Source organism: Vulpes lagopus, chromosome 5, assembly GCF_018345385.1.
Source record: "Vulpes lagopus strain Blue_001 chromosome 5, ASM1834538v1, whole genome shotgun sequence".
Classification (NCBI taxonomy): Eukaryota; Metazoa; Chordata; class Mammalia; order Carnivora; family Canidae; genus Vulpes; species Vulpes lagopus.
This window is the reverse complement of record NC_054828.1, coordinates 38,833,083-38,858,992: the sequence shown is the minus strand read 5'-3', so window position 1 is coordinate 38,858,992 and position 25,910 is coordinate 38,833,083. Positions and strand designations below refer to the sequence as shown.

Here is a 25,910-nt window from a genome sequence, read left to right as displayed (position 1 = left end):
TTTTTTTAACTTTTTATTTTGAAATAATTACCACCTTTTTTTTCTTTTAAAGATTTTATTTACTCATTCATGAGAGACACAGAGAGAGGCAGAGACATAGGCAGAGGAAGAAGCAGGCTCCCTGCAGGGAACCCGATGTGGGACTTGGTCCCGGGACTCCAGGACCGCGCCCTGGGCCAAGGGCAGGTGCTCAACCACTGAGCCACCCAGGCATCCCACAACCTCTCTTTTTAAGAATCTTCTGTGGTAAAGTATCCAATACAGGTTTTTTAGATTTCCTCCCTCCCTTTTAAGAGAAGAATTTGACCTAAATATTCTAAAAGTGTCCTCTGGCACTAATCTTTCCCAATTCTCACTCCCTCCCTTCTTATACCTACCTATAATCTAAATGTAATTGTTTGTCTTAATTCATTGATATAAGAAGTATGATTTTATAATTTATTTTTTTTAAGATTTATTTATTTGTTTTTATTTATGATAGACACACAGAGAGACAGAGAGAGAAAGAGGCAGAGACACAGGAGGAGGGAGAAGCAGGCTCCATGCCGGGAGCCCGATGTGGGACTCAATCCCGGGACTCCAGGATCGCGCCCTGGGCCAAAGGCAGGCGCCAAACCGCTGAGCCGCCCAGGGATCCCGATTTTATAATTTATTAAAGAAATATATATATATTTTTTAGAGAACATGCAAGGGGGGAGGGGAGAGGGAATTCTTTTTTTAAAGATTTACTAATTTTAGAGAGAAAAAGAGTGTGTGCATGTGTGGGGGGCAGAGGTAGGGGCTCAATCGCATGACCCTGAGATCAAGATCTGAGCAGAAATTAAGGACTGGATGGATAATCAACTGACTGAGCTATCCAGGTACCTCTAAAGAAATAAATTTTAATGGCTTTGGTCTCTGATCTCATTATATTAATAGGAGATGAGGGCAATAAATTAACTCTTACTGGGAACCTGGTGTCTACTACTGGGCCTCGGCTTTTACTTACAGTGAGGTTAACATACTGCTACGACTACCTTCTGAGGTAAGCAGTCTCTCTACCAAAGAGGACATGAGGCTCAAAGAGGTTAACGGCTCTGTGTAAGATCACACAACTAGGAAGTTAGAGTTCCTGGACTTTGGTTTGAACACAAAGTCTGTGCTCTTTCTGTATGTGCTGCTTTGTCCTAAAATTTGTAAGCAGCTCTCTAATAATCAACTGCATTAACCATTTATCAAACTAAACTATCTTTGGCCAGAACTACTGAAAAGGAGGAAAAGTAAAGGATTTTATAGCTACTTTTCTGTCCTTACCTAGATATATATGTACATCTAAAGTAAAACAGGATAATACAACACGATAATGGAGAAAATAAAGGAGATGAATAATCTGCCATTGACTACATGACAACATTGCTTGTGAACATTTTATTCACTTTAAAATAAATATTGTGCTGCAAAACTGTCCAGAACTAAAATCTGTAGTATACAGTAGGCAAGTACAAAGGATGGCCAGCACAGTGTGTTTTGTTGGAGTAAACCATTCCTAGTCAAAAGAATCTTCTGTCTATACCAGGTACATACCTTGGAGGAAGACACATTCATGTCAAGGAGAAAGAAATAGATAAAAGTTCCAAGAGAGAAACAATCTATTACAAGTAAGAGTTTCTTGAGGTTAACAGAAGTGAAGAAAACTTAAATGTTGTGAGGCTCTACTACGTGCCCAGTTTCTAGCTTAACACCTGGTAGAGAGCAGTTGCTAAATAAAAATTTGTTGAAAGGAATTCAGGCACTAGAATTTACATATTTTACATGGTCTCCCATTTAAACAACCTCCTATCAATTTCCTTCTTCATTATCTTTAGTTCATTAACTAGTTATATATACTATAATTTACATAATAAATCTATTATTTAAAAACTTTCAATAGGTACAATTATGACATTTCATTAGGCTGGACTCTAAACTGCTTGGATGAGATTTATTTTTGGAATCACATTATCCAAGCAAAAAACACAATCAGTTCATAAGACAACAAAAATGAAAGAAGTGAGACAACTATCTGCCTTAGAAGTTTATCAATAACCTCTTATATACACATATATATTCACAAAGTGGTTGAGAGTCCTTTTATACGATCCTTTAGATGAGGTCCAATGGCTGACAACTCTACAATGAGACACGTGGTCAGACAGAAATCATGAGTGTCAATGATCTTTTCTTACTCCAAACTTTATTATCCTTTAGTTGGGGAGAGAAAGAAGTCCATTTTCATCTGCTGTATCTAAGATTTTACAGATCACTGGAGATTCAACCTGAAGAACAAAAACAATAAAGCCATTAAAAAATTGCAAAACTGAATACATTCTTTATTCAGTATTCTTCTCTATGAATACATGTGTATACATCTGGTAAATGTATATTCACAAAAATATAAACACTTTCCAAAATTGATGGATAATATCAACCCATAAATGGGTCAGTGGACTGTGACCAGGAAAAATACAGAGAAAGCCACTCTGTTAGGCATTACTTAACCAAAGGAATGACCATAAAGTTTCTGGAAAGAAACACAGGATAATATTTTCATGACTTTGGGATAGCAACATTCTTAGAACAAAATAAAGCATTAGCTATAAAAGGGAAAACCTGGTGTAATAAACTTTATCAAATAAACTTTTACTCATCAAAAGACATTAGGCAAATAAATGGGTAAGCCACAGATTGAGGAAAAAAATATGCACTATAAATACAAAGAACTCATATCCAGAAAGTATTTGAACTCTTAGAAATAAGACAAACAACAACAATAAAAATGGTAAAAGACTAATAGATGACAGAGTCTCCTTGACTAAACTGAAATTTGGCTCCTCAATTCTTCTTTTTGACTAGGCCTCTTTTGTTTGTACTTGTGCCTGTGTCTTGGGCCTGCTGAGCCCAGATGTAGCAGGAATCCTGTTAAGTCATTGTAGAGAGAAGCCCTCACCCTCAACATCTAATCATCCTCCATATCTGATCAAATTCTTTATCTCTCACCTTTGATGGCGATCATTCTGGCTTGCCTTCAGCAATAATCCTGTCAAGTCAGTTAAGTTGATGTCTCCTCTTAGTAATTTTCTATCCATTGAACTACCCCCACAACCTGCCACCTTCTGCGCATTGGCTGTATATCCCCAGCTGTCTTTTTGGATCTCTCTTCTCTGTTATGAAAGCCGTGATACACTTATTGCCAAATAGTCCTGAATAAAGACTGTTTTAATAAGTGTCAGAATAATTTTTCTTTAAAATAACTTGGCTATCTCTCTCTCTGTGTCTCTCATGAATAAATAAATAAAATCTTAAAAAAAAAATAACTTGGCTAGGTACTTCACAAATGTCTGTGAGCGAATAATCACAAATGATAGTTACATAGATGTACAAAATTATCAAAAAGTATCAAACAACACTTATGATCTCTGCATTTTATTTTCTGTAAATTATATCTAAATAAAAAGGATTCAGCTTTTATACAGTATAGGGGTTATGTTAAATTTTGGAGATTAATGAAGGTCCTTTCTAGACTTACTGCTAAAAATTGAAGCATGTTCTCAAACTGAATCCTGAGTATTATTTTTTTACTTACCCCAAGGATATATTGGCAGGAGTGAGGCTCTAGCATATATACAGTAACAGCATGAGGAGAATCTGATTCTTTACACCTAAAACAGAGATTACTTTAAATTACTACCTAAAGAATATATAATTTATTTTTTAAAATAATTAATTTAGAAAGAGAGAGAGTGAATGAGAGACAGAGTACACACACAGGCAAGTAGTGGGGAAGGGAAGAGGGAGAGTGAATCCCAAGCTGACTCTGTGCTGAGCCCAGAGCTGATATGAGGCTGGATCTCACAACCCTGGGATCAGGGCCTGAGCTGATGTCAAGGGCTAGGTACTTAATCAACTGAACTGCCCAGGTGCCTTGTACAAAAGTATTTTTATTTGTTTTCCTCTTAAGCTATACCAATCTCATATAAGTGGCCCTGTATAATTTAATACAACAAATAGCTACAATTATACAATTTAAAAATCATTATAACTTACAAATAAATAACATAATTATATTGAAATAATTTTAATATTTTACTTATTTTTAAAGATTTTAATTTATTTATATTAGAGAGAGAGAATGGAAGAAAGAGAGCAAATGAAGTAGTGGGAGAGAATCTCAAGCAGACTTTGCGAGCGCAGAGTCAGATGTGGGGCTCAATCTCATGACCCTGAGATCATGTGACCTAAGCTGAAATCAAGAGTTGGACGCTTGGGCAGCCTGGGTGGCTCAGCGGTTTAGCGCCACCTTCAGCCCAGGGCCTGATCCTGAAGGCCCAGGATGGAGTCCCACATCAGGCTCCCTGCATGGAGCCTCCTTCTCCCTCTGCCTGTGTCTCTGCCCCGCCCCCCCGCCCCTCCCTGTGTCTCTCATAAATGAATAAAATCTTAAAAAAAAAAAAAAAAAAAAAAAAAAAAAAGCTGGACGCTTAACCAACTGAACAACCCAGGCATTCCAATATTTTATTTATTTTTAAAAACTATTTTCTTTCTATATTTTTTAACATTTCTTTCTTTCTCTTTTTCTTTAAGTAATCTTTATAATCAACATGGGGCTTGAACTCACAACTGTGAGATCAAGAGTTGCATGCTCTGGATCCCTGGGTGGCTCAGTGGTTTAGTGCCTGCCTTTGGCCCAGGTGTGGTCCTGGAGTCCCAGGACTGAGTCCCACATCAGGCTCCCTGCATGGAGCTTGCCTCTCCCTCTGCCTGTGTCTTTGCCTCTCTCTCTTTCTCTGTGTTTCTCATGAATAAATAAAAAAAAAAAAAAAAAAAAAAAAAAAGAATCGCATGCTCCACTGACTGAGCCAGCTAGTTGCCCCAATTTTAATATTTTAGAATAAAGAAATGATTTTATATTAAATTAATCCATATATTATTATGCATAAATGTAATTATTCACAATTATATTTTATATTTATATAAACTTCTGCCCATTGGAAGCAGATTAAAGAAAAAAGCATATAGCATCTGTCGCCAGTCCAACTTACTTTAGTTTTACAGTGACCTGTCTTGGTTTGTCAGTTATATCACAAATATCTCCATTCCCATAAAAATGTGACACCATCCTAAATCAGAGAAACACAAAAGTTTTATTATCTAAACTTCATTAATTCAGAATAATTGTAATGGAGAGGATAAGAAGATGGTTAGATGGATCAGTTTTGTGTTAGTTATAAAAATATTTTTAGGGTCATGTAACAGAGAAAATCTTTCAGATTCTGTAAGAAGAATATAAAATTGAGATACTTCAGAATGATTTAATTAATAAAAATAATCTTCAATCTGCACATTATTTATTTGTATACAAATAGGTAAGGTTAAAGTGCTTTTGCTAAAGTCCTTTTGAAGTTAATCATTTCCCCAGCCCTGTATATTGTTCACTTTGTGGAACAGTTTTCCCTCCTTGCCATCCTCTAGACAATTCTACTCATTAAAATACTGTAATGCAGGTATATAAAAGTAGAGCTTAGGTTAAGTTACAAATTCCAAAAGAGGGACCTAAAAAAAAAGTTTTATGCTCCTGTGCTTCAATATTTGTTGCTCATGATACTGTGAACCACTTTCACATGAAACATACATGAACAAAAAGAAAAGTCCATCTGTTTAATACATTCTAATACTTCAATGTCCATCTCTTAATCTAGCTAACTTTGATTTTGGTCAGCCCAAGAAATCAACACATTGTTTTTTTTTTTTTTTTTCTTTAAGATTTTATTTTTAATCCAACATGGGGCTCAAACTCACAATCCTGAGATCAAGAGTCCCATCCTCTATAGACTGAGCCAGGCAGGTGCCCCGAAGTTAGCACATTCTAAAAACAGAGTCTCTCAATACCATCTGTACTAGGAACCGACAAAGTTAATAACCAAAAAAGAGAAAGAATGAGTAACTTAAAATTCGCCAGGTAAGAGGACTACAAGAAAAACTAAAACTGAGTTATTCTTGGAAAAAAGGAGATTAATTTATTTCCGCTGTAACAAGATATATGACTCAAAGAAGACATGAGGTGGTTTTTCAAAAAGCCATTGTTTATTTTCAATAATAACCTCACAGAAGTCAAGTAACAAAGGGAAATGCTACAGTATATTTAAATAGAATTAACTATGTTGAGAAAGTGAAGATGACACATGAAAGAGGCAATGCTTTATAACAGCCTCAGACCTAATACCTGGAATTGAAGGCCGACACCACCACGCTCATTACCACACCACCACCATTAAAGGCTGCAAGCCAGGATTTATTGCATGCTGTTGCCAGGTACTATGTGTTACATAAATGATTGTTTAAATGTCATAACAATCCCAGGAGGCAAATACTAGTAGACAAGAAAAGTGAGATTTAAGATTATGTAATTTGCCCAAGGTAGTAAGTGAAGAGTCGGCATTTGAATCCTGGGCCTCCCCCACTTGAGAAACTTCGTTACTAATACCTTAGGAAAAGAAAACCAATGTAAAAGATGCCCCTGAAAAAAACTGACCAGAGATTTTAACTGAGTGTGGAAATTTTATGCTTTTCAGTATTCTGAGTTTTTTTTTTAATTTTTTATTTTTATTAAATAACCATCGAACCATCCAGGTGCCCCTGAATATTCTGAGTTTTAAATATTCTACCAATCAGATCCATAGGCAAATACGTTAATCTTTACCTGACTGTCTGGGTGCCATCATCTTGAAGGTGATAGGCTCTAGCTGGATTCTTCTTAGCCCATGCAATATGCTCTTCTTGGTTCCATGTCCCCACAACCACAGAGGTCTTCCCACTATCCTTGTCCTAATATATGAAAACATATTTTTGATGAATAGTTGATATCATCAAGTAGACATTTATGCTGATGGCCTATAAATTATAGTCTTTATCTTTACCGGCACACTGGAGATATTTAGATGTTAGTCAAACAATATTAGTTAAACCCGATAAGGAGATATTTGAACTCAGTGTCTTCCTTGTTCCTTGTTTCTCTGAATAATGTCCCTACTTTCTGGTCAGACTAGCTCCACATGCAGTTATTTTTGACTCTTCTACTTCCTTCCCCTCCTATATCTACTGGTTCTGTTCATTGTTCTCCTGGAGATATCCTTGGCTTCAGACTCTTCCTCTAGATTTCCAATGCCAACATCTCACACCCTCAACTAGGAGTTTAATTTCTCATACCTAAATGATGTAACTGTACACTATGATTTTTCTCTTTTAGGTTCCACATCCAGCATGGAGCCCAATGTGGGGCTTGAATTCACAACCCTGAGATCAAGACCTGAGCAGAGATCAAGAAACACTTAACTGACTGAGCTACCCAAATGCCCCACTACTGTGATTCTTAATTAAATCTCTGGCCTAGGGGGATCCCTGGGTGGCGCAGCGGTTTAGCGCCTGCCTTTGGCCCAGGGCGCGATCCTGGAGACCCGGGATCGAATCCCACGTCAGGCTCACGGTACATGGAGCCTGCTTCTCTCTCTGCCTATGTCTCTGCCTCTCCCTCTCTCTGTGTGTGACTATCATAAATAAATAAATAAATAAATAAATAAAATCTTAAAAAAAAAAAAAAATCTCTGGCCTAGGGACACCTGGGTGACTCAGTGGTTGAGCATCTGCCTTTGGCTCGGGGTATGATCCCGGTTCTAGGGATTGAATCCCACATTGGTTTCTCTGTGAGAAGCCTGCTTCTCCCTTTGCCTATGTCTTTGCCTCTCTTTGTGTGTCTCTCATGAATAAATAAAATCTTAAAAAAAAGATGTATCTCTTACCCTGCAAACCACTGAGCCTATCTTCATCCTACTTCTACTCTTTCAAATGCCAGTCTGCAAATTGAGTATTCACACTACTCATTTGACACCATGGTTATTTCTGTATCAAGACTGTCTGTTCAGAAACCCCTTCCTCATTCCACTTTTATTTATTTATTTTTTAATACTAACTATTCTATCCTATATGTGGACTTCCTTCTCTCTCCTTCCTTTTCTTTCCTCTCCCCTCCCTCCCTTCCTTCCTATCTTCCTTTCCTTCTTTATATTTTATGCCAGGCACCATGCTGAGCACTAGCAAACATCTAATTAGTAGAATTAAAAACCTGTAGTAGATGAAACAGGCACTGCCGCTGCTACTAGCAGAGCTTATGGCCTAGTGGAAGAGACAACAATTTAACATTCGAGCAGCAACTAGACTGTAAGTTACTAGATAGATAATGATTGGAGCTGCATAGTCAAGTGTTTAGCTGGATATGGAGCAAGACAGCCTGGATTAGAATTCTGGTTTCAGGGATCTCTGGGTGGCACAGTGGTTTGGCGCCTGCCTTTGGCCCAGGGCGCGATCCTGGAGACCCGGGATCGAGTCCCACGTCGGGCTCCCAGTGCATGGAGCCTGCTTCTCCCTCTGCCTATGTCTCTGCCTCTCTCTCTCTCTGTGACTATCATAAATAAATAAAAATTAAAAAAAAATAGAATTCTGGTTTCATCATTTACTACCTACGTGGTTTTAGACAAGTTACTAAATCATTGCTTCTGTTTCCTCACCTTGGAAGAACAACAGTCACCTCTTAGGGCTGTTATGAGGATCAAACTAATATGCATTCTTAGAACAGTGCCTGGTATACGAGGAGTGTTCTATTTGTTAGCTATAATTATTTTTTATCTCCCAAGGCTCCTAGTAGAGTCCCTCAGGAAGTTCTAGGTTATATGACCTTGAGCAAAATAAATTTGATAAAACCCAGTGTTGGCAAGTGTATGGGAAAAATGTCATTGTGTGTGTGGGTTTTAAAGTCGTCGTTAATGGTAATGCCTTCCTACTTTTTGGAAAGCAATGCTTAGTATGCATGTATTTTGACATGGCAAGTAGTTGCTAGAAATGTGCCTTATGAGTATACTTGCAAAGGTTTACCAAAAAAACAAAAACAAAAACAAAAACAAACTGTAAATGCTCACTAAGATGCTATCACAGCAAAAACTGGAAACAATTCAAAGGTCTGACAGAAGAGATCTGGATAAATACACTGTGGGTATAAACATAATCATCTGTACCTGCTGAAAAGAATGAGATCAGCTGTTCCTCACATGGAAAGATCTCTAAGACAAGAACTGAACAAGTACAGAGCAGTGCATATAGTAGATTCCTTCTGTCTAAATAAAAAGTTATTCCAACAGTTATGTATATGCATTTTTTTTCTTGTGGACAATGAACTAAGAAAATGTTAACAGCAATTATTTATAGAAACGGGACAATGGTGTTGGAGAATTTTACCATTCACTCTAAATTTCTGGCATATAATCTTTTATTTTTTTCCATATATTCCTTTAATTAAAAAAAAGCCATGGTATTATCTCGGCTGTAGTTAAATAATATTTTTTTCTATTAAAAATTTTATTAAAGAGATCCCTGGGTGGCCCAGCGGTTTGGCGCCTGCCTTTGGCCCAGGGCGCGATCCTGGAGACCCGGGATCGAATCCCACATCAGGCTCCCGGTGCATGGAGCCTGCTTCTCCCTCTGCCTGTGTCTCTGCCTCTCTCTCTTTCTCTCTGTATGACTATCATAAATAAATAAAATTAAAAAAAAAAATTTAAAAAATTTTATTAAAAATACATGAAGCATCTACAAAGTAGCAAGCATAAGTGGGTAAAAGAGTGAAAAGGCATTTCTCAGGTAGAGAGAAAAAATGTCCTAGTTTACAGATGCTTCATAAATTTGGAATGATTTAAATGTGGAAGGTGAGCTGATGACTTTTCCTGGTATGATCTGTCTTGGAATTTAAGACTGGTTTCTCAAAACATCTGAGAGGGTAAATATAGTATTCTCTAATTACAAGTTATTATTTCTTTGGGGAAATAAAAAGCCATTTAAAACCACCAGGTGAATATTTACTAATTAATGTTCGTTTTCAATGTCTAACAGTTTACCCCACCAAACAAAGTACAACTATGACAAATAAATTTATTGAAGCCTGAAGTTCAGAATTTAAGCAGCTTGGTCCAAGTATAGAATAAAATCCTATTTGATTTATGAAATTAGAAATAAAAGGGAGAATGAAAAGCCAATGTGTATAATCTTAAAACTTACTTGATTTTAAACGTAGATGATCTGATATGTTCTTTTAGCTGAGAATCTTGCTATATTTACCCTATTATCCTAACTTGAGCCATAATGTACTATCTTATTATTCACTTTAACTTAAAGAAGAATTTTAATTGCTAATTTCTCAGTCAAAGCTAAAGAGGTTAGTTATAATAGCCTATTTTTCCTCCAGAGTTACAGTAATACAAGAATCTGTGGAGATGGGCAGCCCAGGTGGCTCAGCAGTTTAGTGCTGCCTTCAGCCCAGGGTGTGATCCTGGAGACCCGGGATTGAGTCCCATGTCAGGTTCCCTGAATGGAGCCTGCTTCTCCCTCTGCCTGTGTCTCTGCCTCTCTCTCTCTCTCTCTCCCTCTCGGTCTCTCTCATGAATAAATAAATAAAATGCTTTAAAAAAAAAAAAGAATCTGTGGAATTAATACGTGCTACCTTAAGATGACTGACTTAGTTAATATCAAGTTTTCCATTTTCAACAACTTAGAGATACTTTGAGTATTTTCACATTAAAGTCATTTCACAATTAAAACACCATTCCCTCCTTTCTTTTCCACAAAAGAGTTTTAAAACTTTATCTAGTGGTAGAATGATACAAAGGTTATTCTATACCTCATGATATTGATGTACGTGTTTGCCATAGCAGAATTCATATTTCCACCAACCAACACCCTATAGGAAAGAAAACAGAGTTACATATAAAAAATGGGAGTCTGTCTCAATATTGCCACTTGACAGTAATAGGAATATATGTAATTAGAAAAACTGTAATAGCAATAATATGGTTGAAAATTAAAATATAAAAGTTACCGAGAAATACTATCATATGGTGAAAGATAACTATACTTATTGTGATGTACACTGAGTTGTCAAATCACTATGTCATACACCTGAAACTAATGTAACATTGTATGTCAACTATAGTTTAATAATAAAAACAAAAAGGAAATTACTGAGAAATAATAAAAAGAAGACAAATACAGAGAATAACTGCTGTATTGTCTTGGTAAAATAAAATAAAACAAAAATTCCATTTAGTTTCTCTCACAATGGAACTATTAGTATATTAGGAGCAAAATTTAACCTTTGTAAATGTTAACTCAAGTTTTAAATGTGATTGCTACATAACTAAAATATAGGTTGTGCAACCTTTATTTTTTTAGGCTATATAATCCTTGATGCTTATTCCAGCAATCAATCAGAATCACACATGACTTAGTTATATGTATTTTCTGTCAAGTAAAGGTCAAGTTTTAGCTTGTGAATAGAGAGAACATTATGGCTACGAATTAGATTATGGTAAGGCACAGACAGAAAATGTCCATTAGGAGGCTTCCAGAATCTTGCCATTTCTCTATAGACAAAAACCTTCTTCAGGGTTGCTGAGGCCCCCTGACTAAACTGAAGGCTGTTAGGTAAATATTGAAACCGAAGGTTCACTTCTCACCCCATGAAAGCAGTAAGAACCACTAAGGAACTCTTTTATGAGTTGGTCATCTGTCAATTTGGATATGTGTGTTGTTCCAACAGTGAGCATAGGCTGAGAACCAACAGCAATGGGTTTGTGGATTGCCGGAAATCTTTCTTCTTTAGTTGACTGCAATTCTTCCTAAAATTAAACACATATGTTTAAGGGCTTCTATACCATACTTGTTTTTTTCCAGTTATGATTTAAATTACTATTTTTAAACTAAAGGAAATTTGGAAAATAGATGTTGTCCACTCATTTTTAATGTGTTTTAGGAAAATAAGTTTTGCAACACTTAATACAATGGAGAAAGCTCTAGACAAATGTTAGTTCCATCTACCAGTTAGGGGTATGATGGCCATTCTTAACATACAGGGATAATTACCATTTCATATATTTTTGTCTCATTTTTCTTGTTCTTCATTTCTTTTCTTTTTTTTGATTGTAGCAGCTAAGTAGTATTCCAACTTACTAGAAAACACACACACAGAGCACCTGGGTGGCTCAGTCGGTTAAGCGTCCCTTTTCGTCTCACGTCATGATCCCAGGGATTCTGCTTCTCCCTCTCCCTCTGCCCTTCCCCTCCGCTCATGCTCTCTCTCTCTCTCTCTCTCTCATTCACTATCTATACCAAGAAATATACACAAATACACAAATGCACATTAGACTTTTTTTTTAATATTGCTAACAAGACTGTAAAATCCCACAATTCTTCTCAAGTATAATTTGACAGTATATATCAAAACCCTTTGTTTGTCCTTACCTTTGACCTATTCCTAGAAATTTATCCTGAGTAAACAATCACCACTGATGGGTGTAGATTTAACAAAAATGACATTCGGTGCGGCATTCTTCATGTTAGCAAAAAATTGTGGACAACAAAAATATCCATACCAGAAAATGACTTTAAAAATTTTTGCTACTTTAAACAATGGAATATTTGAGATTATGAAAATAATATTATGAAAGATGACTTTATGACATAGGAATGTAAAATGATATACTGTTAAGTGAAAACAAGTGAAAATACTTTATATATTTATACACACACAGTTTGGTCCCAATTATTTTTTTTAATGTGTATCTCAGTGTGTGTATGTATCAAAAAAAAAAATCCCCCAAAAGACTGAAAGGAAATATACTAAATATTATTTCACTACTTTTTTTTTAAAGATTTTATTTATTCATGAGAGACACAGAGAGAGAGGCAGAGACACAGGCAGAGGGAGAAGCAGGCTCCTTGCAGGAAGCCTGATGTGGGACTCCATCCTGGGTCTCCAGGATCACACCCTGGGCTGAAGGCAGCGCTAAACTGCTGAGCCACCCAGGTGTCCCTCTTATTTCAGTACTTGTTAGATTCTGTCTCTACATCTATTTTTGGAAAATGTGGTTACTATGGGTAAATAAAAGATAACAGGGCAGGGTAGAGAGGAGCTGAGTGGGAGTAAATAGGAATATTAATTATAATTATGAAAATACAGCAGGACCTGGTTGTTGTCCTGGAGGACACCACAAGTTAGTAAAGACAGACATCCACTAAAGGCTGCAGAGAAGAGCAGATTCACAGAGTGGTGATTCAAATAGATTTTGATGAAGAATTGAAACATGATGACTTCACAAAGAGAAAACCCTTGGTTCTTGAACATGAATGATTTGTGATTTTTTTTTTTGATTTGTGATTTATGTGAATGTCTGTAGGTTTTATGTCTGTGTGCACATATGCATGTGAACCTGAGGAAGACAAGAAGAGCAAAGATACGGGGTATGGCATTATATTTAAAACTAAAAAGATAAACAGGTACTTAATGGTAAAAAATTATATAATTCTAAGAAGTTTGGATATATCTTATAGATCTTAGGCAAAATATATGGCATGAACAAATTTTAAGTAATACTGTTGCAGTGGCAGGGAAAGAACAGTAAGAACAAATCCCAAGGTGGGGGAGCCATGGTGGGAGTTGAAGTTACCTAAGCCAGAGAGGAAGACTCTCTAAAGGAATGACAGAAGCAGGGTGGAGAGAATAGTTATGAAAGAGGATAATGAGTTAGAATCCAGAAGTAAACTGGGTTTTGACAATGAGGGGAAAGAAAATGAATCTAGATCCAAATTAAAAGAGTATACCAAGGGATCCCTGAGATGCTCAGTGGTTTGGCACCTGCCTTTGGCCCAGGGCATGATCCTGGAGTCCCGGGATCAAGTACCGCATCGGGCTCCCTGCATGGAGCCTGCTTCTCTCTCTGCCTGTGTCTCTGCCTCTCTGGGTGTCTCTCATGAATAAATAAATAAAATCTTAAAAAAAAAGAGTATACCAATTAAAACTAAATAACATAATTAAAAAAATTAAATAGTAAAAGGTTTCCTAGTAAATGTATAATGGACATGATGCCTCCTTTCACCTGCTGTAGTTGCCATTGATCAATTGTGGGTTTTTTCTTCTTCTTTGGCTGGTGGGAGTCATTAGAAGGTTATTCTAGAGACCAATGATCTTATCCTTCCTCTCTTCCAATTCCTCTATTATTATAGAAGAACAAAGAATGCCAAATGACATCTTATTTTTTGAAAGGACCTTGGATTTTATGTATAGTCTTTCTATATTCAGAGCATACTATGCTCTTGGTACTGTTTTAAGTGCTGAATATTAAAAATGAAGACGACATAGTCACTACTTCTAAGGAGCTAAGGTCTAACAGACTAAACTAGGTTAGTGAGGAAAAACATTAATAATGCATAGTGAAACCTCTAGCTCAGGTAGAGGAAGAGGTAGGAAGAATAGAAGTATGACCATTTATTATTGCTTCTTGTGGATAGTACAACTAACTTGCATTTAAAAAAAATTCCAATAAAAGCAAGATGATAGTTTTTGTAGTAGGGTTTAGAAATTCATAAAATGGATTCCTAATGGTCTAGTAATCTCCAAATTAATATAATAATAGCACAGCCAGCACCATAACAGCCCTGCAAATGTACTCACTTAAAGGCATGATGGACCCATGCTATCTTTCATTGGTATGACCACTTAGCAATATTTGTACCATCTTTAGGTACAGAAGATATGATATGGCACATAGACACATTAATTAAATATACCCAGAGGATCCTCAATAATAGTGATCATAGCCTGACAATTATGAACACAGAGATGACACTGATGTGAGAGGCTATCTTACAAAATAGAATGGCCTGGGATGTACTCAGGGGTACTTGTGCTATCATTTAAACCAAATGATGCCTGATAATTCAGGCAGTATCACTTTTGCATCAAAGCACATGGATAAAGAGATACAAGCATTAGATGGTCCTGCGTCCACTTTAACCCAGTAGTTAACAAACTGTTTTAGAGTCTGGAGGACATGGTAGCAAAATTATTACTCATTCTTAGTTGTGTCAACACAGGTCTCTTTTCTTGCTCTCTGTACTGCTGCTGTGGTTTATGCATGAACTTGGACACTGTCTGGTCAAAGAGCCCCTATTGCAAAGAGCCCCTCTCTCTCTCTTTTTAAATATTTAATTTAATTTAATTAATTTATTTATTTATTCATGAGAGACAGAGAGAGGCAGAGACACAGGCAGAGGGAGAAGCAGACAAGGAGCTGGGTGCAGGACTTGATCCCGAGACCCCGGGATCATGACCTGAGCCAAAGGTAGATGCTCAACCACTGAGCCACCCAGTTGCCCCAAAGAGCCCTTCTGTGATGCCTCAGGGAATATCATGGAAGGGGTGGACATATGAGACTGTAAGGACTGGATTTGAGGGGTAGAGTGTGACAGTTAGACTAATGTCGTCTTGGACCAATCCGCCTTCTGTTATCTGAAGCCTTCTTGAGTATAGCACCCCCCACTATTCTGTCCTTTTGTTCAATCATGCTTTTTAAGTACACCCTCCGGGCACAACATCCCCGATCTGCTCTGGAGATGTGACTATGACTCACATCTATTCTTTTTTTTTAAAAACCTCATTAGGACTTTTTGTAGTGTACTAAGAAATAGTATCTGTACTCACTTCTATCCCTAAACATTCTCCTGGGTGGTTCCTTAGTGTGTACTCCCAGCCTCTAGGGCTGTAAAAGTAGGTCTTACAAAGAGGTGGGGTTCTGGAGATCTATTTGTCATATTGTCTATTTGCCCAAGAGGCTTCAATTCTAAGTCCCCTTAATAAACCATTTCATGTCAAACAAAACAAAAGTAAACAAAATTCTGATAACCAGATTTGTATTTTTGTTTAAAACATAAAAATGTTCTAATCTTTATGGTTAAGTTTATTCCACTTTTAAAAGGCAAATCATATGACAAATATGTACTAAACTACATTTATAAAAGAAAGGATATTGAGAAAAAAAATCATTTTAAATAAGTATTCACCCTATGGTATTACCTAAGGTTTTCATCTACAATATGTATTCTAAAGATCCTAAGTATAGGGCACCCGGGTGGCTCAGTCAGTGAAGCGTCTGCCCTCAGCTCAGGTCATGATCCCGGCTGGGGTTCTGGGATCCAGCCCTGCATGGAGCCCCTGCTTGGTGGGAGCCTGCTTTTCCCTCTCCCTCTATCTGCTGCTCTCCCTACTTGTATTTGCTCTCTCCCTGTCAAATAAATAAATAAAAATCCTTAAAAAAAAAAAAGGATCCTAAGTATTTTTAGAGTATTATCATCTGTAGCTTCTTAAAAATAATTTTTCTCAAATGGCAGATTAAACACATTAATTAAAGAATAGCTGCTATTTCTTCTCTGAAGAAAAATTAAAGTTGGGATTTGGGAAGCATTTTGATTGAGCTGATTTTTCAGTACCTGTCAGTATTTAAATCACTATTAGGGAGAAGACCAGGAGAGAAATCCATGTCCAATCTTTTAATTGACCATTTCAAATCAAATGCAGATTAATGTTAAGATAATTGTTTCTTCTTATTAGAATGGCAGCATTCACAACATTCACAGAGTCTGGCAATACTTTTGCAAGAAGTACTCAAGAGAGAGGAGAAACGAGCTTTGCAGCTAAATGTTAGTTATTAGTTAATTAAAACATTATTAAGTACCTACAGTATTATCAGGTATCATGCAAGGAGCTGGAAACCCCAAAGTAATAAAGCATAGCTTATTCTTCCTTCATTTTAATATAAGTATCATAGGAAAAAATCAACCAATTTGGCCACATAAGTGCTATAACGGAGGACTGAGTAAAATACAAGACCAAATAAGAGGAAACATCAATCTCTTTGTGGGAGAAGTCCTTGGTCATTAGAAGTCCTCGCTCATTTGCAAAGGAAGTAATATTGCTTTAAAAACAATGGGGACAAAAAAAACCAAAAAAAACAAAAAAAAAACAATGGGGACGGGGATCCCTGGGTGGCTCAGCAGTTTGGCGCCTGCCTTTGGCCCAGGGCGCGATCCTGGAGTCCCGGGATCAAGTCCCACGTTGGGCTCCCGGCATGGAGCCTGCTTCTCTCTCCTCCTGTGTCTCTGCCTCTCTCTCTCTCTCTCTCTCTCTCTCTCTCATAAATAAATAAATAAATAAATAAATAAACAAACAAACAAACAAATAAATAAATAAATCTTAAAAAAACAAAACAAAACAAAAAAACGAATGGGGACCATCTTTGAGAGACCAGACTTGATCATATCAAAACCATCCTCCCTTGGTCCTTTGCCTTGGACCTGTGACTTTTGGGATTAATTCTGTTTTCATTTGTGGCTGAATGTAACACGTGTACAGTAAATCATCTCTTCTGCTGTCTTAGCTGAAAAGAAACAAACAAACAAAAAAACAGAAACAATGGGGAAGGGGAGCCTGGCTGGCTCTGTCCTGAACATTCAACTCTTGATTTTGGGGTTGTGAGTTCAAATTCCACACTGGGTGTGGAGACTTAAAAATAAATAAGTAAACAAACAAACAAACAAAAAAACCTCAATGGGGCAGATTAGGTAAAGGTCAGTGTGAGAGAGATGAATTTGAGGTTACTGAAAATGTATATGGTTATGTCCAATGAACAGAAGAGAAGGGAAGACAGCACACTGAAAAGGAGAAGCAGCACAGAGAAGTGGTTAAGAGGACAGGCTCTAAAACCAGACTGTTTTGATTTTCATCTCTAATCCATCACCTGTCACTTCCCTTCTCTGAAACTTAATTTCCTAACTTGTTAAGGAGGATGATAATAGTGTATCTTGTAGGTTGTTATGAGGATTAGCTAACAGCTGTTAAGATTCAATCCATGTTAACTATTGTGACTCTGGTTTGAGTTCAGGGGAAAGGTCAATATTGAAGATGCATATTTGGAACTTATGGGCATATTAATGGAGGTTGACAGAATGGGCCTGGATGAGCTCACTTGAGACTATATAAACTAAGGAGAGAAGGCAACTAAGGCTAACTGTGGGGAATGTCAACATTTCAGGTGCAGGAAGTAGACAAAGACTTAATACACAGGAGAGGAGAACGGAGAGAATCAGAGAAAATGACTTCAAGTAAAGACAGGAGAGAAAGTTCAAGCTTCAAATGTTCAGTGTTTTATATGCTAAGATCAAGTTATGCATATGTCCATTGAACTTAGAACCAAAAGATTGCTGCTGACCTAAATAACAAGTTTCAGAAGAATGATGGTTTGACGACACAGAGCAATGGGTTTAAGAATAAAGAAAGCATTAGAAGATAAGCTGTAATCTATTTTTTCAAGGGGCTCAGCTGGGAAGGCCAGTCAACGAGCTAAAAATTTAACTTAACTACAATTCATGGGTTGTCAAACTTTAAAATATGAAATCATGAGAGTAATAAAATGATAAAATAGTATCTGAGAAGTATAAAAATAAGGAAAAGACAAAATCAGTTGAAAACTTGGAACTTAAAATTTTGAGTCAGAAAAATAAATTACTATGTAGCTATAGGAATGATTAAAATACTGCTATATGCTCTGAAATTTGGAAAAGGAAGCACTGAAAAAACACTATTAGATAATTCTCATACCTCTTTATTTCTCCTGAAAGGCACCCTTAATATTTCTTCCTGCTGTTCCAACTGCCTCAGGGTGAGGGGTTTAAATGGTGATCCTGGCAGTGACTGGCAAAATATGTCATTCACAGGGGACGCTCTGAATCTAGTAAGGACAAAGCATTAAACCTAAGCATATGACACTTCAAAGCATGTGTGCATTTCATGTTTAAAATATTAAATCCATGTCCTACCTATATTTAGGATGATTGCACAAGAGTGGTGTCAAAATGACAACTTCATATTCACAAGTTGTAACTTCAGCTACTGAAAGAATTTCATGCTTAGATTCAGGATGACATATGTACATCACCGTACTTGATCTGGGCCGGTTCTGTTTCAAACTACAAGGTGTACCATTTCCCATTCCCACAGGATAGTAGGGTGTCATCTGACCTTCAATATTTTTAGTGGGAATCTTAAAAAAAAAGTATAAGACTTTTCATTAGAAATGGAGGTGAGGGTGAGGATGGGAGAAGCACTTATTCTTAAAGGAAGAAAACTACATTTTATTTAAAAACCAACCTTTATAAAGATAACATTTCTGTATTTTCTATGAATTCTTCCTCTAACATTCTTTTGATTCCTAAATTCTTACTTGAGCAAATACTTATTTTCAGAGCTTTTTTTAATACAGCAAAGAAGCAAAATTTTTATTTGGTGCTAAAATTAAGATGTTAAGCAAGTGTACACTTATATAAAAGGGTATAATCTCTTGATTAATATGAATTGTTTCCAACAGTTCTAAAAAAAGAGACTAAGATAAAATACAGGAACTTACTATATTGGACTAGTCAGAATTTTCTATACTAAATCCTTAGTGAAAAAAAAAAAAATATCCTTAGTGAAAAAAAAAAAAATATCCTTAGTGAATGGCTGTGTTACAGTTTAGATTCTAGAGGTTTGTAATCTGATTTGTCAAAAAGTAGAGCTAATAGTAAAACACTATCTTCTAAAACAGGAATCTCAATACTGTACTCATCAGTTTGCTTACTCCTTTTCCCTGTCATTAATACGAAGAGCCATGCTTTTCAACATAAACTCCCATATAAATCTATTCAAGGCCAGCAAAGGACAAATGGAGAAATTTTCATGGAATGGGTAAGTGAAATAGATCACCTCAGAATACAGGGATTATAGAGGAGCTAGCTCCCATAGCTTATCTACATATACCAAAGAAAAATCTAATATAAGGGCTCTAAAAAAATACTGTTAATTTAATCTCCAAGCAAGCTCTTTGGAGGCAGAGAGCTCATCTTATATCACTTTGGTACCCTGTCAGTGCCATGTCTAAAACAGGCAAAAAACAAATGTTTCCAGGGAAAAGTATTTTGAGGTTTCTTATATGTCATTTTCACGCTAGTACCTAGAATTAGAAAATCCTGGGTTCAAAGCCAAGCTTTGAATTTACTGGCTTTCTGACTTTGACCAAATTTCAGTTTTTGTCATTTGTAAAAGGAGAATAATAACATATACTCAGAGATTTTCGGGAAAATTAAGCATTACCTTTCATTATATGCCTGGCACAGTATCTGGCTTATAAATTGGGGCTCAGTAAATGTTAGTTTTCTTCCCTTACCCTTTTCTTCCTCTTCCTTTATCATTTCACACTTTGATTTCCATCTTGCTATCCTCCAGAGCCACAGTAAATAAATATTTTATCTCAAAGGTAGTCTGTAAAATTAAAATCTTTTAAAATAGTAATGCTATGTGTGTCTATGCTTAGCTTATCAATTCACCCCCAAGCCACCCTTTTAAGTTATAGACATCCCTTTTAAGGCCTTTTGCTGTTTCACTTGTCTTTTAATAAAAGTATCATTATGATATGAAACCATTTACAGAAATATCCTCTATCAATAGGTTATTTAACTCTATGGGAGTTCTTAGGATTCCGAAAGCACTCCTTGAACTACAGGGGCATTTAAAAATTGTGATTAGGTACCCTAAGAAATCATCCTTTTTAAACAATCCTATTTTTCAGTCATCAGTTATGCATTCAACATTCAGTATACACGTAGGAAGTGCCTATATTTGGCACTCTGTTTTGCACTGCGGGATAAGGGGATAAAAGACAGTCCCTGCTTTGAAGATGCTTGCAGTCTGGTAGCTTGTTATTTACAAATGTAGTTTATCTGTTTTACCCATGGGAGATAGGGAACAAACCAGGGAAAAAAAAGCAAAAGCTCCTATTTATAACTGTTTCCAATGTTAAACAGAGAGAACCACTGCTAAGCCCGGAAGTGATATACTGCCATTACAAAAAATTTCCCAAACACATCTTTGTAAGTTCCTTTATTTTTCTATGATCCTAAAAGTAAATAAATGTATTGCAGTATAACTTTTCTCAAAAAAATCTAACATACTGCAGATTTTCTTTGACCCAATCCTTTGAGGTATTTGATAGATAGGTTAAGAACACATGACTAAATTCTGTCGTTTAAGCTGTATAAATTCATGCCTAATAATAGATGCTAAAAATGAAAAAAATCAACACTTATCACTTGCCTCTTTTGATTTTTCCTTTTCATCTGCCTCTTGATCTGTGGAATAATATAAGATATTACCTATGTAAGGCAGGTGTAAAGAATGACCAGTGACTCATATGTAAAATACAAGTGATTAAGTTTTCAATCAACTCTGTAATTTTAAATTTCTAAAGAAGACCCAAAACATACACATAATTTTTATCTTATTACTTTTTGCTAGTTGCCATGAAATGGTTTTGTTTGAAAGGATAGTCAAATTTAATCTTCATATATTTACCTCTACTTGAGGCATAAAACTGGCTGCAACAATTTTCTTTTTAAGTATTTTTGCATCAGTGAAAAGTTTAATCTTAAATTAATGGACTTTGAACAACACAGATTAGCAAAAGTATTTCATAATTTTAGGGACACATCTACATTTCTATTTCCACATATAACAACTATGCTTAAACCAAGCAAAAGAGTAACATTAACACTATATAAATATAACATTAACATGTGTTATCTTACCAGATTTTTAAAAATTTATTAATAGGTAGAGAAAAAGCATAATGCTTGTTGAGGAAGAAAATAATGAAAAGATCTCTTCAAAATTTTTTCTAAGGGATTATTCAGAAATTTATTTTAGCATTTTAAAATTCATAAAACTCCGAGATCTTTTAAATTCCAATTTGAACATATACTTTCAACCAAATTGCAGCATTACTATCAAATCACTCTGAAACAAACCTTTTTCAGATAGAAGATTCTTAGCCAACATATTCCCAAGGTAGTATTCGTGAATATTTACTTTCTATAGTGGAATAAAATAAAAATATAATAAGTGTTTTGCAAATATCAAGAATACAATTTTAAAACCATCAATCTCATTATTAAAGTTCTCATTTTATAATGTTCCATACTTCATATTTGAAAGAAAAACATACCTGACCACTTTCTTTCTCTTCATGGTATTGTCGAATATGTTTTCCGTGACATACTTCATAAGTCCAGTAAGACTCAATCTAAAAAAAAATGGACATATTTAAACATATAAAAGCCATAGAACTCACCTGAATTACTTTTTGATACTTTATGTAGTTGTATGTAGATTTCCCTCAAGATTTAGAGTAAGCTTTCATTAAGTGAAACATTATTATGCCTCAGAAAAATACGGAAATTCTGAAGTCAAGTCACTATTTTCACCAATTAGCTGTATGTGACAATTCTGTGAGGAAATCAGGTCTAGAATACACTTGGGATCAATAATAACCCCCTGGCTTAGGAACCATTTTATACATAGCCTAAAAGATAACACTTCACATTTTTCATTAAAATTACATATAAGGAAACTTTCTGTTGATCTGAAAAACATTCAGAGCAGTTTGGAATGTGATATTATTTGAAACTGGTTTTGGGTGTTTGCTGGATCTACTATGCAGGAATTTAAATCGACAAAATACTATTAAGCAACAGCTTTGATTTACAACTAACTTAAAATCTGATACAACATAATGAAGTAAAAAGAAATGCAGAATTATTTTCAAGGGTCTAATGGCAATTGGAAATTTATTTTCTACTTATTTTTTTTTAAAGGTTTCATTTATTTATTCATGATAGACATAAAGAGAGAGAGAGAGGGAGAGAGAGGCAGAGACACAGGCAGAGGGAGAAGCAGGCTCCATGCAGGGAGCCTAACGTGGGACTCGATCCCGGTACTCCAGGATCATGCCCTGGGCCAAAGGCAGGCGCCAAACCGCTGAGCCACCCAGGGATTCCCCTATTTTCTACTTACTAAGTGAACATAAAATACGTACTCTGTAGGAACAACTGCTTTGTTTAAATAGTGGCTCCAATAGCTCTCTTGGATTAGGGCCTTTATAATCCTTTTCTTCTTCCTATGAAAGAACTAGGATTTAATACTTACAATTATTCTAGAACTTCACCCAACTCTGCTGTAGGGGTATTAACTCATTGTTCAAATCACAGATGCTTGGAAATAAAAGGGGAAAAAAGGTCAAAACTTTTAGTAAGATCCTGTGGTTTGCTACTTCTTTCAAAAGAATTGAAGTATAAAATATGGAGCCATAGAATAATCTTCCATGCTTTCTGCTCTTAAAAAAAGGCTTTTGAGTATCAGTGTCCTGAACAATTCTTATAAACTTATTTCAGAAGTTTTAAATACTCGCATCTGAACAAATTCTAACTATGAAAGCTTCAAAATAGTTGAATCTTGTAGAATGTATGGAAAAGTTTTAAGGTACATCCCAGTTTCCTGTATATTTTTACATTTCACACTTGAATGCCATATGCTTATGTGTATGATTGCACACATGTGTATTTGTGTCTTAAGAAGGTTTAAAACAAAATGAAACAGAGAGCTGTCTCACAGATTTTAAATCTGAACAAAACCTAAGAAAGCATTCACTGAGTTTGTAATATTTCCATTTTACAGATGGTGAAAATACTATGTAATGAACTCAATAAATTTATTGAGTGGAAGAACTGAGTTTCAAATTTGTTCAAGGTTCCACAGCTAACTATAGCCTATACCTCAGCCTCCTGGCTCCTAGGCTGGTGTCCTTTTCATTTTACCATGCTGACTCTCCTGTTTCATCTTGAAAGAAGTCATTGCCTTGAAGGATGGATAAGAGGCAGTTAGGGCATTTCAGGAGGAAAGAAACGGGCATGAGCTAAGTAGAGAAAACGTATAGGTACCTAAAGATTATCAGAAATTCTTTATAAAAAGTGTCATATATACATTTAAAAATTATATCCTGTTTCAAACCCCTCATTTCTATAAAAGAAAGCAAGTGTGGAATTAGATTTTCATCCAAAATATTAATAATTGGTTGCTAATTTTTCCAAGTTGAACTATAAAATCAAAGAATTCAAGAATAATAAACGTGATTACTACTTTTATGATAAACAGGATTATTGAGAAACCTGTCATTCAGTTTTATTTTAAAGTATGTGTTTGCAATGTTTTAAATACATATATTTGGTGAAAGGGATTACCAATGTATTTATTTATAAAAAGTTACCTCATCTCCACTTGTCACAAGAGGCAGAATGCATTTATATTTTTCTTTATGTGTAGTTGTCATGATGACATAATTATCTTCTTTATACAAAACTCCAGTTGTAGGCTAGAAATAGAACAAAAAATATACATTAGTTTTTCTGGTTAAATTGTATTACACTGAATAAAGTACAGTCTTAGGTGTAAGTAATTCATCATGTCAACAGAAGATTTTTAAATGTATTTCCAAAGGCAGGGGGGGAAAAGATTCTACAAATTATTTAAGGTCAAAATTAGGATGACAAACTATCTTGGTGTTATAACAGAAAAAAAATGGACACAAATGAAATTTGGAGTATAAAGAAAAAAGTAGTAATGCAATAGACTGAAGTTAAAATTGGGATTAAAAAGCATTAAGAGGTGGGGGGCCTGGGTGGCACTGTGAGTTAAGTGTCTGACTCTTGGTTTGGGCTCAGGGTGGTGAGACTGAGCCCTGCACAGGACTCTGTGCACAGAGTCAGCTTGGGTTTCTCTTCCTCTCCTTCTGCCCACCCTGTCCCCCTCAAATAAATACATCTTCAAAAAATAGTATTAAGAGGCCATGAGCATTAAAAGACACACCATTACTGAATATTTATTATTCCTATTAACAATTACCATCTATATATGAGAATCTATAGCACTTTAACAAATGTATTCTCAATTCTATTGGATGGGACATTTGAACATAATAATAGTACAATATTTTTTATATTTGGATAAATTACTTTTTATTTTATTTACTTATTTTTTTGACAGAGTGATAGAGAAAGCCAGAGAGCACAAGCAGGGGGAATGGCAGAGGAAGAAGGAGAACCAGGCTCCTGGCTGAGCAGGGAGCCTTTTGTGGGGCTCGGTCCTGGGGATCAAGACCCGAGCTGAAGGCAGATGATTAAGAGACTGAGTCACCTAGACTCCACGGATAAAATCACTTTATTTTTTTAAAAGATTTTATTTATTTATTCATGACAGACACAGAGAAAGAGAGAGAGAGAGAGAGAGAGAGAGGCATAGACACAGACAGAGGGAGAAGCAGGCTCCATGCAGGGAGCCTAACATGGGACTCGATCCCGGTACTCCAGGATCACGCCCTGGGCCAAAGGCATGCGCCAAACCGCTGAGCCACCCACGGATCCCCCATAAAATCACTTTAAAAAGAAAAATCCCTAAGGCTCCTGTGTGCTGACTTATTTTTTTTTTCTGTGTGTGTGTGTGTGTGTGTGTGTGTGTGTACATCCTAAGTCAACAAACTCTGTAAAGGACCAAGTAGCAAATATTTAAGGCTTCGTGGGCCATGTGGTCTCTGTTGCAACTACTCAACTATGCCATTGTAGTAAGATACTGCATAGGCAATAGCAAAATGAACAGGTATGGCTGTGTCCTGAAAAATCTACTTACGAAAATGGGCGGTGGGCCAGCCCAAAGGTAAACTATCCTTAAAGCTTTCTACACTATAAAACCAAACAAATGCTAACAAGCCAAATATGAACCAATGTAATTCAAATAAATGTTTCAATTAATATAATTCACATTATTTAACTAAAAAGAAATCTTTGCTTTGTGAATGATGTGTCACTAACTGCTAAGACAGAGGTTTTCAATTCAACTCTTTTAACTCTTCTCATCTTACAGTACTTGTGAAACCACTACGCTATTTGGCTATCCTGATGAGGAAAGAACTGCTCTTATTAAGTAACTTTGTGCTTTTCTCAATTTAACAAGGACTTAATCATAATAAAACAAGTACTATTTGGTCCAACATCGTCTGACATACGAATGCAAATTAGGGCAATGTTCTTCCAAGACAATAAATAAAACA

General features: G+C 35.9%; 1 protein-coding gene across 5 annotated transcripts in view; it reads right to left on the bottom strand.

Moving 5' to 3' along the window:
- Positions 1-1,392: 1,392 nt before the first annotated feature.
- The window catches only part of ERLEC1 (endoplasmic reticulum lectin 1), a 30,165-nt gene continuing 5,647 nt past the window's right edge, over positions 1,393-25,910 (bottom strand). The window contains exons 2-14 of one of the 5 annotated variants that reach the window (XM_041754491.1): positions 24,075-24,179; positions 22,848-22,928; positions 21,978-22,055; positions 21,781-21,844; positions 21,071-21,129; positions 18,760-18,983; positions 18,542-18,671; positions 11,568-11,729; positions 10,733-10,792; positions 6,716-6,840; positions 5,058-5,135; positions 3,602-3,677; positions 1,393-2,294 (exon numbers count right to left, since the gene is read on the bottom strand). In XM_041754491.1, coding sequence (XP_041610425.1) covers positions 2,223-2,294; positions 3,602-3,677; positions 5,058-5,135; positions 6,716-6,840; positions 10,733-10,792; positions 11,568-11,729; positions 18,542-18,671; positions 18,760-18,983; positions 21,071-21,129; positions 21,781-21,844; positions 21,978-22,055; positions 22,848-22,928; positions 24,075-24,179 — 1,314 coding nt within the window. In that variant the 3' untranslated portion in view covers positions 1,393-2,222. The remainder of the gene's footprint in view (positions 2,295-3,601; positions 3,678-5,057; positions 5,136-6,715; positions 6,841-10,732; positions 10,793-11,567; positions 11,730-18,541; positions 18,672-18,759; positions 18,984-21,070; positions 21,130-21,780; positions 21,845-21,977; positions 22,056-22,847; positions 22,929-24,074; positions 24,180-25,910) is intronic. The other 4 variants (XM_041754492.1, XM_041754493.1, XM_041754494.1 and 1 more) reach the window with 4 other exon arrangements.